Source organism: Dunckerocampus dactyliophorus, chromosome 1 (assembly GCF_027744805.1).
Source record: "Dunckerocampus dactyliophorus isolate RoL2022-P2 chromosome 1, RoL_Ddac_1.1, whole genome shotgun sequence".
Lineage (NCBI taxonomy): Eukaryota > Metazoa > Chordata > Actinopteri > Syngnathiformes > Syngnathidae > Dunckerocampus > Dunckerocampus dactyliophorus.
Window position 1 is genome coordinate 20,944,542 of NC_072819.1, and position 16,864 is coordinate 20,961,405.

At 39.6% G+C, this 16,864-nt stretch overlaps 1 protein-coding gene across 4 annotated transcripts in view; it reads left to right on the plus strand.

The window, feature by feature from the left end:
* The window catches only part of lamb2 (laminin, beta 2 (laminin S)), a 61,022-nt gene that overhangs the window by 34,560 nt on the left and 9,598 nt on the right, over positions 1-16,864 (plus strand). For 3 of the 4 annotated variants that reach the window (XM_054777707.1, XM_054777716.1, XM_054777734.1), the window contains 20 exons: positions 964-1,152; positions 1,252-1,431; positions 2,626-2,738; positions 3,326-3,405; positions 5,825-5,960; positions 6,029-6,187; positions 6,263-6,390; positions 6,878-7,010; positions 7,088-7,280; positions 7,844-7,987; positions 9,106-9,337; positions 9,763-9,938; positions 10,111-10,146; positions 13,724-13,948; positions 14,021-14,238; positions 15,208-15,304; positions 15,431-15,612; positions 15,703-15,893; positions 15,965-16,149; positions 16,274-16,515. In XM_054777707.1, the coding sequence (XP_054633682.1) occupies positions 964-1,152; positions 1,252-1,431; positions 2,626-2,738; positions 3,326-3,405; positions 5,825-5,960; positions 6,029-6,187; positions 6,263-6,390; positions 6,878-7,010; positions 7,088-7,280; positions 7,844-7,987; positions 9,106-9,337; positions 9,763-9,938; positions 10,111-10,146; positions 13,724-13,948; positions 14,021-14,238; positions 15,208-15,304; positions 15,431-15,612; positions 15,703-15,893; positions 15,965-16,149; positions 16,274-16,515 (3,239 nt within the window). The remainder of the gene's footprint in view (positions 1-963; positions 1,153-1,251; positions 1,432-2,625; positions 2,739-3,325; positions 3,406-5,824; positions 5,961-6,028; positions 6,188-6,262; positions 6,391-6,877; positions 7,011-7,087; positions 7,281-7,843; positions 7,988-9,105; positions 9,338-9,762; positions 9,939-10,110; positions 10,147-13,723; positions 13,949-14,020; positions 14,239-15,207; positions 15,305-15,430; positions 15,613-15,702; positions 15,894-15,964; positions 16,150-16,273; positions 16,516-16,864) is intronic. The other variant, XM_054777727.1, reaches the window with a different exon arrangement.

Here is a 16,864-nt window from a genome sequence, read left to right on the forward strand (position 1 = left end):
ACCACAGAGTTATATATACTACTACTACTACTACTATGTATACTATACAGTATACAGTATACTATACATACTACTATATATACTTTCCTACTATATACAGTATATATTTATCCTGTTATATATACTGACCTCCTGCGATTTCCAGTGGGTTGACAAGCTTGTTGTGAGTGTCAAGTCAAGAGCTGCCTGGTCCTCACAGACTCATGTGTGCCACAATATGATGTGGACATCTGCGGATTATACACCCGTGCATCTTAGATAGGTACAAATCTGTTTTTTCCTCTAAATTTAGTAGGTGCGGCTTATACAGCAGAATTCACGGTATAAAATATTTGATGTCAGCCAACTTTTGAGTTAGGTTACAGTATCATTTGATTGCTAGTGGTATCGAATCGAGACCACTGTATTTAACAGTTTGCACAGTATTGTGTATTGTTGATGTATTGTTGCACACATATAGTATAGAGATATAAGTATAGATATTCTAATTTAATTCATCCCAGCCATTCAGCTAAAAAAAAACATTTGTTTTATTCAGATACTTTTTTAAAAACATTTTTTAAAAATGTGCCTTACGTACATTTTTTTAATTGTGCATTACAAAATATGACAAATCCTTCCACAACTACAAAGTTATACAGCTAAAAAAACTGTATTTGTCCACATTTTAGTAGTTAAGGTGATTATTTATTCATAATATACATTAATTATAGTAATGAATTAAGTAAAAAATAATTTATAGAATGCACAAGTGGCAGCAGTGGAAAAAGGGCTTATTATTACAGAAAAAAAAAATGTTCAAAAGAGTTGGGTTTATTACATTTCTGCAGAAATTCTACTATATTGTCAATTTCTTCTATGATTCATATACTGTAGTCATATAGAAAGTCATATAGAGTATATCAAGACCATTCTCCATTTAGAAAAAGTGACTAATTGTAACAACAAGTCTTTTTTCCATAGAGTGTAACTGCAATAGCCACTCCTCAGTGTGCCATTTTGATATGGCGGTGTATTTGGCCACTGGCAACGTCAGCGGAGGAGTGTGTGATGACTGTCAACACAACACAATGGGAAGAAACTGCGAAACGTGCAAACCATTTCACTACAAAGACGCCTTCAAAGACATTCGGGACCCTCGAGTCTGCTTAGGTGAGTGCATCCGGTGTGTATACAGTACACAGTATATACTGTACATGTGTCTAAATCCCCCTCCTGTGTATTAAATGCACAACTCTGCGTATCCCACAGCTTGCGACTGTGACCCAGACGGTTCAGAGAATGGCGGCATGTGCGACAGCCACACAGATCCATCACTGGGCATGGTGGCCGGTCAGTGTCGCTGCAAGGCCAACGTTGACGGCCAACGCTGTGACAAATGTAAGACAGGATACTTTGGCCTGAGTGCCGACAACCCTCAGGGCTGCCAACGTGAGTAAACACATACAGTAAATAACACACACAAGTGATTAACATGTTCTGTGGTTTATATTTTACTTCATTTACCAACTGCCCCCATAATAAATTGCGCTCTAATTGTGCTTCTATTGTCAAAATAAATATTTGAATGGAATTACCATGAATGGAACCATGAAATCATGCAAAAGATGCCCTGTAGGAACCAATGGTCATCTGGTTGTACAGTATATATGGTGGTGTCTACAACCATGTATTTCTATGGATTATTTTTCCCAACTCTTGATGATAAAAATAAAATTTCTAACTTGTATAATTACATTAATTGTACATAATTATATACAAAAAATTAACTATATGGTGGTTGTATACGGCCATGTATTTTTATTTGCTGGATTATTTTGCCAACTCTTGACTATAAAAATTCACTTTCTAACTTATATGATTACATTAATTGTACATTATTACATTAAAAAAACACAACATGTCTAGTGGTATACTGTACATGTTGATTGTCTACTACTCTTGTTTACTAGATTATTTGATAGTTACTGCTGTCCATTTTTTCACCATTAATATATCATTTCTTGCTTAGTCATTCTGTCTAATGGGATATATTTTGGTTGTCTGGGTCTATACATTTGTAATTACTAGGTGATTTAGCCACTTGTTAAAATGTGATGTATTCATTACAATTGCCATTATGTTTACTGTTAATTTTCCATTCCTCACATACAGTGTATACTTGGAATGCATAGGAAATCCAGAACATGGGATACATGGTGGTTGTCTTCAGCCAGGCAGTTACTAGATTGTTTTGCCAGTTGTTAAAACTGTATTTATGCATTCTTGACATAATTATGTAATTGGAATGCAGGGTTTGAATGTCTCTTTGGGCATCTCTGTGTGGAGTTTGCACATTCTCCCCGTGAGTGTGTGTGTTTTCTCCGGGTATTCCGACTTCCTCCCACAGTCCAAAAACAAGCATGTTAGGTTAACTAAAGACGCTACAGTAAATTGTCCATAGGTGTGAATGTGAGTGTGAATGGTTGTTTGTATATATGTACCCGGCGATTGGCTGGGTATCACCCCCCCAGCCTATTAGCTGGGGTAGGCTCCATCATACCCATGACCCTAATAAGGACGAGCAGTGTAGAAAATAACTCCAATCATTGTGTGAAATAACTGCTTTGTTTTTCCCTCCCCCAGCTTGCCGCTGTGACCACAGAGGAACGGTGGCAGGCAGCACCCAGTGCGACCCCGTCAGTGGAGACTGCTTCTGCAAGCGTCTTGTCACTGGACGCAGCTGTGACCAATGTCTGGTAAGAACCTCACCCTTACTGGTTTACAACACACTCTGTCCGCCTTATTAGTAAAGGTCCCTAATGCCAGTCCATGAGGCAGTTCATTATTTCTCTGTTCCCCATTTATGAGTCCTGCTTGTCTCACTCTCTGTCTCGTCCCGCTCAACCAGGAATAGCGCAGGCAGGAATGCAAGCTCCTGCCTGGGTCCTGCATGCCTAAATTTAGTGCAGGGATTTGAAGCTTGTCTGCTTGGTGTGGGTTACCGCCAGTCTAAAAATGGGCAGGCCCCGACCCAGGTCCGAAAAGTAGATCTCATTCACCCCATGGAAGGATATATAAAATCATGTACAAGAGTTAAAGTAGTTGCACACACGCAATAAAGTGTTGTTACTGCATCATCCACCATGACTGTGTCAAATAACAGGAAGCAGACAGTGATGACAGACCACAACGCTGTCGATGTTAGCTTTACTGATTACAGGGTTGGCTTCAGTACAGTATGACTCATGCTTGTCTTTTATTGACGGATGAGGCTTCATGTTGTCATGGCGCTCACTCTTTCTCTTCCTCTTTATCTATTTATTTATCTATCTATCCATCCCAGCCAGAACACTGGGGTTTGAGCTTGGACCTTAATGGCTGCAGAGGCTGTGAATGTGACATCGGAGCAGCTCTGGATAACCAGTGAGTGACTTTTATAGTGGTGATTAAAATAAATGGAGCTTCATTCGAAGCCAGTTTAGTCTGTGACACTAGAGTTTGATGTTCGAAGAAAATAAGTATACTTATATTTGTTTCAGATGCTAACAGTAAATCAGATGGTCAAAAAAGACACAAGCACATCGTCCAGGAGTAGCCTCCATAAACCACACAATACAACAATAAAAGTTGATCACAATGCAGCAGGGGTGGTCTCACTTTTTTAGCCTGCGAGCTACTTTTAAAAAGTCCCAAATATCTACTTCCTACTATAAATATAGGCTGTATGTATATATATTTACTATATTTATAAAAAAAAAATATGAGTACATATTTATGGACGTTATACATGTATACCAGGGGTGCACACATTTTTTCAGTATGCAAGTCAAAATGATCCACTTCTTTCTATAAAACCTACAACATATTTCAAATCTAAAATCTAACCTAACTTTGAAATACTGTTGTAAATATTAATGATTAGTATTTCACATCCACATTTTCAAAGTTTACAGGTAATCAAAGTACGGTAGTTGATATCATAATTATATTCAATATGGCAATAAAGATAATTACACATAGCTCCTCAATAGTTGTGTACATAAATTGAGTACTGGTAAATATGCCCGTCAAATTAGCTATGCAGTGTGTTCATTAGACACACATTTCATGTATTACATCCAGTTAGCTTTTGCTATCAAACATTACCGATATACAAGATATTAAAATGGTTATGCAAAAAACAATGCAGCCGAAGTCAAGGTAACATATTCAAAAGGTTTCAGGAATGGGCACATTTTCCATTTCATCATGAAATAATAGTTTAAGAAATGGAAGTGTAGAAAACACACATTTCTATAGTAGAGTTCATGACACGAAGCAAAGCCATCAACAATTGACTTTTTTTCTCCATAAATAGCTGTTACAAGCGAAAGGATAACTTTTGTTACAGATATAGGCATCTTACTGCTCAGGTAGTTTATCCGTAATCAGAATAATAAAGATGAAAGTTGCATCTCTGTGTGTAGCTTGGAACGGGGAGCAAGAGTGAATCAGGAGGAGAGCTTTTAATGTCAGCTGACTGATGTCATATGACATCTACAAAGAGACGTTTACGCGATCGACACAAACTACCTTGGCAATCTACCGGTAGTTCGCGATCGACGTAATGGACACCCATGCAATACAGTATACTCTAAATGCTCTAATTATAGGCAGGCTATTTATTTACCTAATTGGAAGCAGGCTGTTATTTCCGAAATGTTAAAAGTTATGATATACTAGTATAACAACTTAATTTTTTAACCTTTAAGAATTATTTGGAGTGCATGACACAGTGGAAAGGAAAACATAGCTCTCTTTGAGCACACGTACATTGTACAACACAGCAGCAACAGAACCAATATTGTAATAGTGGTAAGGCACACACTGCTATTGTAAACAATAGTAGGGCAAGTGCAACAAACACGCATGAGTTTCACACCAAGAGCTGAGTAGCACAACCGATATTTTAAATCGCATGCAGAGGTAGATAAAGCAGCTGGATAAACGGAGCTACTGCCATCTTGTAAAGTTAATACAAACTGCAGCCACAGCTGTGTGTCCCAATATTTGGTGATATTTCCACTTGGTGACTATAGGAGAGTCAATACCCACAGCTCTTAGTCTTGCAAATGAGGTGAAGGCAGGGCCGAGCCAGAACAATAGATGCTAACTAGCCAGTATCAGAGTCGTTCATACCCTATTCAGGGAGCGACACTTCCCTTTTATCGGAGGTGTTAATAACAGGATAGGATTATACCACTACTCCGCCCAGGCTTAGTTTAACGAACCAATAGGAGGAGGGTGTTGGCACACCAATTCCGCCCACTCTTACTGTATTTAAGGCCTAAGCTACCAGCACTTATTAGTTCGCTGACGAAGCTCTTCGGATGAGGAGCGAAACGTCCGACACCTTCTTCACAGAAGTACAGATGACGTCTCAAGAAGCCTTTTCCTCGAAGGAGAGTCAATAGTTAATTAATTGAATAGAGGCATTACTTGGAGCATTTACAGTAATAAATAATTATTGCCTTATGTATTGGAATGCATGAGAAAATCTAGATGTGTCTGGTGGAACACATTGTGGTCATCCACAAAACATTGCATTTTCAGGTAGTTTAGTTTCTGATTTGGCTTTACAAAGCAATTTGCACATTTCCACAGAGATTCATGATTCTGACATAGTGGGGCCATGGTGCCATCTGGCTGGTGTTTCTAATCTAAAGTGACATTATTAGCAGAGTGATTGTTGGAAAATAAGTGAACAGTAGTTTTGGAAAGTCTGCATGTCTCCAGTCAATGTAAGCTGAACATAATAACAAATCATGAAGTGGTGTCATGTAAAACCATGTGTTAACCATAGATGCTCCATGGAGAGTGGGCAGTGTCGCTGCCGCAGTCACATGACAGGACGCCAGTGCACACAGGTGGAGTCTGGATATTTCTTCATGGCTCTGGACCACTTTTTGTATGAAGCCGAGTTGGCCAAAATGGGTCAGGTGAGTTTGTCTGACAAATATAACAATATTTATTACAGAATATGTTTAAGATTTGATGTATGCATCAGGGCTGCACACTGGAGACCAGGGAGCACCAGGCAGGCCGCCCAGCCACATGGTCAGGCACTGGGTTTGCTCGAGTACCAGAAGGAGGCACTTTGGAGTTCCTCATCAGTAACATTGCTTATTCCATGGAATACGACCTACTCATCCGCTATGAATCACAGGTATGAATGCTTCACTCCCTTTACAAACTTCCAGATGACATTCATGCCTTCTTATCACATTCATCCCTATTCCAGATGCCCAGAGACTGGGAAGAGGTACGGATAACTGTGATCCGACCGGGCCCTATCCCCACCAGCAGCCCTTGTGGGAACACTATTCCCGATGATGACAAACTTGTTGTCTCCCTGCCGGCGGGAGCAAGGTTTGTGTCACACATACATTAGATACACATTACATACTCACTCACAACCACAAAAGTTTGATCATGGCAATGCTCCAATTCCAATTGGTTTGGAAATGATGGAATGTTGAGTTGGAATAGTAGGGACTGGAAAATATGATGAAAAATGCTCCCTTGAGAGTTCATTTTTACATTTTGCTGCTGTGCTTACAGTAACTTCTTTTTACATTAGTACCGTAGTAGTTAACTTCTTTTCGCACTTGTGCTGCCATAGTTGACTTCTTTTACATGTTTGCTGTAATAATTGACTTTTTTTTCCATTACTACAGCAGTAGTTCACTCCTATTTATAGTTGTACTGCAGTTCTTAACTTTTTTTTACACTTATCCTTCAGTCATTAACTTCTTTTTGTTGATGAACATGACTATTAATGGTATAACTGTGACAAAAAAATAAATCTAGGAAATATCGGGGACTGAGTAGTTGTCTTTCTACTTGTGTCCTTCAGATTCATGGTCCCTCCTCAGACTGTGTGTCTGGAGAGAGGCGTGACCTACACTATCCGCTTTGACTTCAGACGTTATCAGGACGCCAACAATGTCCTTAACGGAGCGGCCAACGCTGTCCTCCTGATGGACTCTGTGAGGACAATTCCATCCTCCCTATTTTCCTCCCAGTCTGTTTTTTTGTGGTAATTACGCTTGTCTTGGCTCTCCAGATTGCCTTGATGCCTCGCCATTCCTCCTTAGAGATGTTCAACGCCGGGGATCTGGCCTCCAACACAAGGAAGCAGACGTACGAGCGGTACCGCTGTCACGAGGGAGCCAAGAGTGTGACTCGACCGTCCATGAGCGACACCTGCGCCAAGCTGATCACCAGCATGTCGGCTGTTATTAACGACGGAGCGTTGCGTAAGTGCAAAAACACTTAATTGAATCATTTTGTATACACAATGTTTGTATATGTAGTATGTACTGTACTGACCCAAATATAAGATGACCATGAATATAAGACAATCACTCTTTTTCAAGACTCGAGAAACACTTAAAACAGGCCAAAGACAAAATAAGACAAAATTAATATTTTCAGTATCAGTCAGTCAATAGTATGCGGAACAGTTGTTTGATGACTTTGCTTCATTGATCACCGTTATCGTAAAATTTGCATCGTACCTCCGCGGGTCACTGTGTCGCGGCTGGTTTGCACGTATAAATCTTAAGACCCCCTTTATGAGACGACACAGGAAAAAACATGCAGTTTTCGATTTGGGACAATGCGGTATATGTTACATTCATCCAACCATTGTTTCCAAAATCCAGATAAGGTCCAATGGGAAACATTGTTGTCATCTTCTTCTGCTCTCTATCTGGATTTGTTTAATGACTTGCTTAGGCAGAAATGTAAATGTTGATTTTTCTGTTGTTGGTACTGGTTAGGTTTAGTTGTATGATGTTGCCGTGTTTCACCCCTCCAGCCTGTAACTGCCACCCCCAGGGATCCATCAGCTCCGTGTGCGACGTCCGCGGGGGTCAATGTCGCTGCAGACCCAATGTCATCGGTCAACGCTGCGAGCAGTGTGCCTTTGGAACATACGGCTTCGGACCTTCAGGGTGCATTGGTGAGACTAAGAAAACATTTGACAGTTGGGCATAAAATTTTTGCTGAGTGAACTTTTTTAACTGTAGTCCTCTGACACTGATTATGTTTGTATTTTTCCCTTTAAGTATAGTAGTATATAGTATAGTAGTGTATACAGTAGTACATAGTAGTATATAGTAGACTGTTTTGAGCAGTATTTTCAGATGAAGTAACACTTAACTCCATCCATCCATCTTCTATGCCGCTTATCCTCACTAGGGTGGCAAGTATGCTGGAGCCTATCCCAGCTGACTTAGGGCGAGAGGCGTAGTACACGCTGGACTGGTCGCCAGTCAATCGCAGGGCACATATAGACAAAAAATATTTCACTCTCACATTCATACCTATGGACAATTTAGAGTCGCCAGTTAACCGAACATGCATGTTTTTGGAATGTGGGAGAACAAGCAAGCGCCACACAGAGTTGCCCAAACGGATATTCGAACCCAGATCTTGCCCATCTCCTGACTGTGTGGCCAACATGCTAAATACTAGGCCACCGTGCGGCCAAGTACCACTTCACTAATCAAAACAAAAAAAAAACACTCACTATACTTAGCTATACTTAACTATACTTAACTATACTTAACTAATAGTTACTATAGAATACAAGAAAGAAGTGAAATGTTGCATGAATTCAATCAAATATAATTAAGAACACACACACGTGGTCAAAAAATATAGAACAATGCAATGCAACAAGTGAAAGATGGTAAAATGGAAAAGTCTGAAAAAACATATTAATAAGGCAGGAAATAAAAAAAATAATAAATTCCATGTTTACACAAAGGGACCCGAAACCTGAAAAGAGCCTAACTGAACTAAATGCAGGTTTTGTAAGTGTTGAAATTATGCTTCTACAGAGATAAGCTTCACTTACATTATTGTTTAAACATTGTATACGTTTTTGTATTTAACTGTACTTTTTTTTGTTGCCAAGCCTGTTCATAGGAACTCTTCTGGCGCCCTCTGCTGGCGTTCAGTGCACATTCACTGACTTCAAATCCTCTTCACTAAAAACGTGCAATTTCAATGTAAGCTCGCCATCATCCATCCTTTCCTCACTCATTAAGCCCGCCTCCTTCTCCCTCTGTGCAGCCTGTGGTTGCAGCCTGGAAGGTTCGGTGACCCGACTGTGTGACAAGTACACGGGACAGTGCCAGTGTCGCCCTGGAGCGTTTGGCAAGCAGTGTGACAGATGCCAAGCGGGTCACTGGGGCTTCCCTAACTGCCGACCCTGCCAGTGCAATGGCCACGCTGATGAATGCGACCAGAGGAGCGGAGCTTGCATTAACTGCAGGGACAACACCGGAGGAGACAAATGTGACAGGTGATGTCTTACTGGTAATTTGCATGTGAATATTTTACAGTATAAGATCAAATAAAATCTAAATATATATGAATGTAATATGTTATTAACGTAAACGTGTTTGTATTTTATATATAAAATACAATAAAATAAGTGTAATATTTTAATAAAGTGGAATGATTTATCTATGAATATGGTAGTGTGTGTCTATATAATTTATATATAAAATAAAAATAAATAATAATTTAATATACGGTATTATTTATTTAAATAATTGTTTTTTGTGTCTTGTAATAGGTAACCAGTGCAGTGAGGCTAGTACAAAGGAAATCTGACATCTTCTGGTTCTGGTTCTGGACTTGTGCAGCAGTGTTTTGGACCAACTGAAGGGTCCTTAGAGATTTCTTGTTCCCCGTCTTCTTATACTGACTTTCTTGTGTCCATAGGTGTGCCAACGGTTACTACGGTAACCCAGTTCTGGGGGTAGCACCCGGTGGCAGCAATTTGTGTCGCCCGTGCCCCTGTCCAGACGGCCCCACCAGCGGGCGTCATTTTGCGGCTTCTTGTTACCAAGACAACCGCAACCGGCAAATTGTCTGCAACTGTAAGCAGGGCTACACAGGTAAACTTATTTATTAAGAGTCATGTGGGTTCACGTTCCTGCAGTGTTTTCCACCCATTTCCCAACCAAGAGCCTTGGGAATACAGAAATGTAACTTTTAAATGAATTTAACTAAGCCTTACCTGGTGGTAACCTATCATCGTTTCGTCCCTCCCCTGTATTACTGGTACAGGGATTGTTAAACGCTCCAGGCTGACCATTTGTAAGCGTAAGTAATTACTGTGTGGATCACCACCATCACCACCACCAGTCTTTAGCATCTGTCACTCTCCCAGTTCTGCCCATGCACGCATGGCAACCTCAGCTTCTCTATGATTGGCTATGTTAAACACTATGTATTATCATGGACTGTGCCTTTAAGGATCTGCAGACCACTTTCTGAGCCTCAGCACAACATGTCTACGCCATTGTACCCTACTGAGATAATAGATAATAAATAATAAAACTGTAATTTACTAACTTTGCCACAAGGGAGTGTAATTTTTGTATTGGACTGCATTAGGAAAAAATTCAGAAGATGTACAGTGGGACATATTGTGGTTCTCTACACCCAAATCTGTTTTCCATTCAAGAATCTGACTCAGAATCATTTAACTGTGAGTCTGGCTCAGCTTCTGTTTGAAGACCTGTTCATCTTTATTGGAAGTCACAAATGCATTGCTACTCCTTACCTACTTTCCTGTCCTTGGTCCAACTTCCCTCCTCTCTCCTCTAACCCTTCATGTACTTTCAGCGCTCTTTAATCTTTCCCCATCTTCTCTAATTTCCTGCTGTACTCCTTTTCTGCCAGACTCAAATATGCCAAATATTCGGCACTAGTTACACACACACACAAAACACAGCGGTGTGGCATGCAGTTGTGTTGCACAGCAAGAGAGTCTCTTGGAGTGGGTGAAGATATGACATTGAAATGACTGCGAGGCAGTGAAGTCAAGCCTTTTAGAACACTATAAAAAAGGCATCATTTTAAGGTTTTTTGCTTTTCATGTTAAAACAATGGCGAGAGGTGGGTACAGTATAATAAGTACTTCCAGTTGTGTATCTGCTACTTCCAGTGCAACAATGTATTTGTAAGCAGGTCTGACTTCTCCCCAAGCGATCTGTCTGCCAGTTATTATGATCATTACACTGAAAGCATGAATGCAAATACTGTATGAAAACATATGGTATACAGTATTAAAATATTATTATAACACAGTGAAACCTTGGTTAGCATCATTAATCACCGAATCACCCAACCGGATGTTAACCAAATAAATGTTTCCCATAAGAAATAACGTCAATCCAATTAATCTGTTCCAGAAAGCCAAAAATGCTAATAGTAATAATGCTATAGTTTTACAGTTATAGTTTTGTATGCAGTATAGAAATACTAATATATATAGAAATACATATAGATGATGAATGAAAAGGATAAGTGAACATTTAAGGTTACTTTTACCTTCACTGAAAACATGAAGATAGGTTTGTGTAAACTAGCAAAAAGGATGCTAACAAGGAAGAACGTTTTGTGATTAAAAAAAGTACATTAAGAAGCAACAACCTGACAAGACACGCGCCATATTGTACGCTAACCGGAGAATGCACGCAAACCGAGGCAAAATTGTGGCCTAAATTTTCTACGTTAACCAAAAAACACGCTGACCGGGGCGGATGCTAACTGAGGTTCCATTGTGTATATATAAAATATTATTTTGTTTTACATCTGTCTAAAAAAATATTTTTTTACAAAAACAGGTCTTGAAAAGAAGAGGTCGTCTTATATTCATGGTGATCTTACTGTACGTCTACAGTAATCGCTGCTTTCTTCTTAATTAGATTTAATTCGATAATTTCAACTAGATAATACTGTATTTTTAATCCATGCTTGTACTGTAGACCACCAAAATGTATCCCACCAGATATCTTGTATTTTTATACAGCACAATTAAGAGTGTTGTTAGTCAATTGCTACCCTGTCAACATTGGTGAAGGAGATACTACTGTAGTGACCGAATGAATATAAGGCAATCCCTCTTTTCCAAGGGAAAAGGAATCTGTTTGATTATGCTTTCAATGTGACTGAAATAATGGTCATGGTAATGGTTTAATTCATCTTGAACATGCATACAAGCCACACTGGAGCACATCACATCGCACAATTCACAGTTTCAATTGTGCAAAAAGGAGAACGAAGAAGCAAAGCTTATTTAATCCTACCCCCCATCAGTTTCACATCAGATGCAATACATTTATTCACATCTTGTTTTTCAAATTTTGTAAATACCCAGGAAAGTATTAAGGCAGTATAACAATATAGTGCAAAAGTTTTAGCCATTAATTTTAATTATAATTTAATTTAATTTTAGCCATTTGAAAGTTTACTAGATCAGCAAAATTGTGATTTTATAAATAAAGGGTTTGTGTGTTCTCTGTAAGCGGCGTTATGGATTATCCTAACTGACCTTTTTTGTAGCACAATTAGTGAGTGAAGTGTACTTTTATAATTATTACCCCATAACACCACACAATAAGTTAGATATGGTAATACTAGAGAGCAATAGAGAGTATGGAGTGATTTTTGGTCTAGAACAAATTTTGCTTTATTCAGTTTTGAGGTATTTCTTGCCACTTTATGTTGTATATTTTTAATGTGAGATTTCCACTTCATCTTCTCGTCTATTACAAGTATAACCCTGAGAAATGTAAGTTTGCTCACCCTGTCAATGCCTACGCCATCAATTTCCTTTTTGCACTTACCAAGCAGCATTACTTTAGTTTTTCTTAGGTTCGGGGATAGTCTGTTTTTATCAAACCATCTTTTTAGTGTAGTTAATTCATCTGTGATTTTTTTTTTATTAGCTCGTGTGCTGCCTCCAGAACAGAATATGGTTTTATCGTCTGCAAATAATACTAGCTTTAGGTCTTTCGTGACTTTACAGATGTCTTTTATATATAGATTGAACAGTTTTGGTCCCAGGATTGACCCCAGGGGTACGCCGGAATATATATTTAAACTCGCGGATGTATATTCTCCTACCTTCACATACTGTATTGCCTCCTGTTTGCTAAGTAGCTTTTAACCCAGTTCAAGACTAACCCTCTGATTCCATATCTTTCTAGTTTTGTAATTACGATATCGTGATTAATTGTGTCATAGGCTTTTCTTAAATCCAGAAATACAGCAGCTGCACACTTTCTGTGGTCTATGGCATTGGTAATTTCTTCTGTAATTTCAGTTAATGCCATGGAAGTTGAAATTAGTTCTGTATCCATATTGGCTATGCGCACGTAATTCATTTTTAAAAAAATAAATGTATTAATAAATTCCTGTTGTTGAATAGCTTTTCAATAATTTTGGAAAATTGTGGCAATAAGGACACTGGTTGGTAGTTTGTGAATTGTTATATATCTCCGTTTTTTTGGAACTACTTTAGCTATTTTTATTTTGTTTGGGAATTTACCAGTCTGGAACGCTAACATACAAATGTATGTTAGCGGTTGTGCAATCTCATTTATAACCCTTTTTATTGCTTCCTCTCCTATTCCGCTGCAATCGGTTGATGTTTTTGCTTTACATTTATTAACAATATCGGTGATTTCCTTTTCTGTTACGTTAGTGAGGAACATAGAATAATAACTTGGGGAGAAGTCATTTGGCACCACTTGTTGGTTTTAACGTATACATCTCTAGACCCCGAATATAAGATGACCCATCTTGTTCAGACTTTTTGGTATTAACAGTAAATGTAGTCATGAACTCTACTCTTGTCATACTGACTGATCTGCGTGTTCTCTCACTTAAGGTGCCCGGTGTGAAGAATGTGCCCCTGGTTACTATGGGAACCCCTCCCAGCCCGGTGGGCGCTGTCAGCCATGCCAGTGCAACAACAACATAGACATGTCAGATGCGGATTCATGCGACAGGCGCACCGGGGAGTGCAGGAAGTGCCTTTACAACACGGAAGGACCCAACTGCGGCATCTGCAGAAGCGGCTATTTTGGAGACGCTTCGAGGCGCAACTGCAGGAGTGAGTCCCTTGTTGACTTGGAAGTAGAAGGCAAAAGCACAATGTTGACGTGCTTGTGTCCCCTCCCTTTAGAATGCATTTGTAATTTCCTGGGTACGGACCGGAGTCAGTGTTTGGATCGTGAAGACTGTGTGTGTCAGCGTTCCACAGGCCAATGCCAGTGTCTCCCAAACGTAATCGGGCAGACCTGTGACCACTGCGCCCCTGGACACTGGAACCTGGCTAGTGGCAAAGGCTGTGAACAATGTGGCTGTGACCCCCACAACTCATTCACATCATTGTGTAACGAGGTACTACAACTAAACCCTGATTCTTAACATGATTTGACTGGATCCTCAAAAGCATACCATAACATCCTGTTTGTGTATATGCATTGTATATTTGTACAGTGGAACCTCTAAGGTCAGACTCTGGATTTTATATGCACCATTGGAAATAATAGATTGATAAAATAATCTGTTCCAGGGTTAAACTGTCACCATCATAAAACCTTTTCTTTGTGGAAAAAAGTATCATATTTATTTTCCTAAATGGCACCAAGTGTAAAATGAGTATTAATATTATATGATTTTTTTTTTAACACAAAATTTAAACTTTATTGCCAAATCCGCAGTAAACAAGGATATCATATTTCTTATCTGCTGGACAGTTGTTTGATAACTCTGCTTCAGTGATCAACATTGTCTTAAAATTAGCATCATAACGCTAGCGCTGTTGTTTGCTAATTTCCTAACAACCTTTGAGACACTTTTTTCCGAGTGGGTCTCTGTGTCGGCAAATCACTGGTGTATGTGAGTGACAGGAGGAAAAACTCTGACAAAAGCTGTTTGTCGCCACCTGTTGGTTTACATGTATATGTCTGTACAATATGTCTGTAGTAGATAAGAAGGTTTTAAAAATATATGGGTCAATACAGTAATTGCCTTCTGTTTTAACTTAATTGTAACAAAAGCGTAAAAAGAAGCTACGCACTGTTAAAAAACTTAAAAACAAAAAAGATGTATGGATTTTTAATTAAAAGTCTGTAATTTCTAATTGTAATGTAGGCCACTAAATAGGCACAAAAAGCCAAGGAAAAAGTCTATGCACACTTTAAAAGCAACATTTTTGCGGCATTACGAATTGCACAATCTTAGGGATGTTGAACTTTAGCTGCTCCACTGTTCTTGTATGAATGTGCATCGTAAACAAAGATACAATTTTCCTTTGGAGGACATTAAACGTTCAAGTTAGCCTTTTCTACTTCTGTTGATGCACAGTTTAGCGGCCAGTGTCAATGCCGTGATGGATTCGGTGGGAAGACGTGCACGGACTGTCAAGAGAACTACTGGGGAGACCCCAGGACACAGTGCAGAGGTCAGGAACACGAGCAAACACAGCAATAGACCCAAGATTAGATACGTTTCTCATATATTACCTGGCTTTTTAGAAGGTAATAACTATAGATAGACTCCATATTGACTTTCTTACTCCTCCTTCCAGCTTGTGACTGCGACTGGCGAGGCATCGAGACATCCCAGTGCAACCGCGTGACAGGTCACTGCGTTTGTCAGCAGGGTGTGTCGGGCGTCCGCTGTGACCAGTGTGCTCGAGGGTTCTCCGGCCTCTTCCCTAACTGCCAGCCCTGCCACCAGTGCTTTGGGGATTGGGACCGCATCGTCCAGGTGCAGGATCTTATTTACTGTGTCTGGGGACAGATCTAGGACTGATCCTCAGTGCCTAATGGAGTTAAATCTCTGTTTCTTCTCCACCAGGACTTGGCGGTGCGTACAAGAGCTCTGGCCGAACGCACCCATGAGATTCAGACCACTGGGCTGACTGGGGTCTATGAGATGGCTTTCAGGGATCTGGAGGAGAAACTGGCCCGAGCTCAGGGCATCGTCAACTCACGTAACGCAACTGCTGCTGCCATTACTTCTCTGATGGAGCTTATTGAAGAGCTCAGGTACATTTACTTGTATTACTCAGCATTAATAGGTTACAGAACAGATTAAAAACTGTTTGGGATCTCCATAGATCTCAAGTGGGTGACACCACTGACACACTGAACCGTCTGGAAGGAGATCTTACCATCGTCCAAGATAGCAACTCTGAGGCAAGCAAGGAGCTGAGTTCATTAGAGCGAGAAGCCAGAGAACTGAACCTGACTTCAGAGCAGCTGCATCACCAGCTGGATATCCTCAAAAACTCCAATTTCTTAGGTGAGCCATCCTTGTACCATTTGTTTTCTCCTCAACAGGGCTCAATATTCCACCTTAAATGTCCATTGACGTCTTCGGAAGCGTCCTTCAATAACTAAGTATCTACTCCTCCCTTTTGTCCAAGGCGCGTATGACAGCATTCGTACTTCTTACAACACATCTCGGCACGCGGAGCGGCGCGCCAACGAATCGACGGTGACCAGGCCCAGCACAGTCAGCCAGTCGTCCGACACCCGCCGTCGCACCGAGCGCATCATTGCCTCCAAGAAGGATGACTTTAACCGCAAAAATGGCGGCAACAAGCGTTCGCTGGGCGAGCTCAAAACCAAAGTTAACGGTTTGGACATGCAAAAGATCAACGAGAAGGTCAGATTTTGTTCTCATAGTCTTTAGAACATAATGTATACCATATAATTAATTAAACATTTTTTTAATAATAATACTAGAAAACATTGTTATTATTATCATTCAGTATTGTTCAATATTGGAAGCTTATTGGGTCATGATGAACATGTGACAATTCGTAATAATACAAATTTTTGATTATAAAATAAATAATAATGATAAATCGCACATGTAAACAAGGGAATATAAATTATACACAGTCTGTTATATATGTATTGAAACAACAATAATTTTGATGAATAATAATTATAATAATTACTAGTATGTTGTTTTACTTTTCTTAATTATCATTATTATTATTGCTTCAATA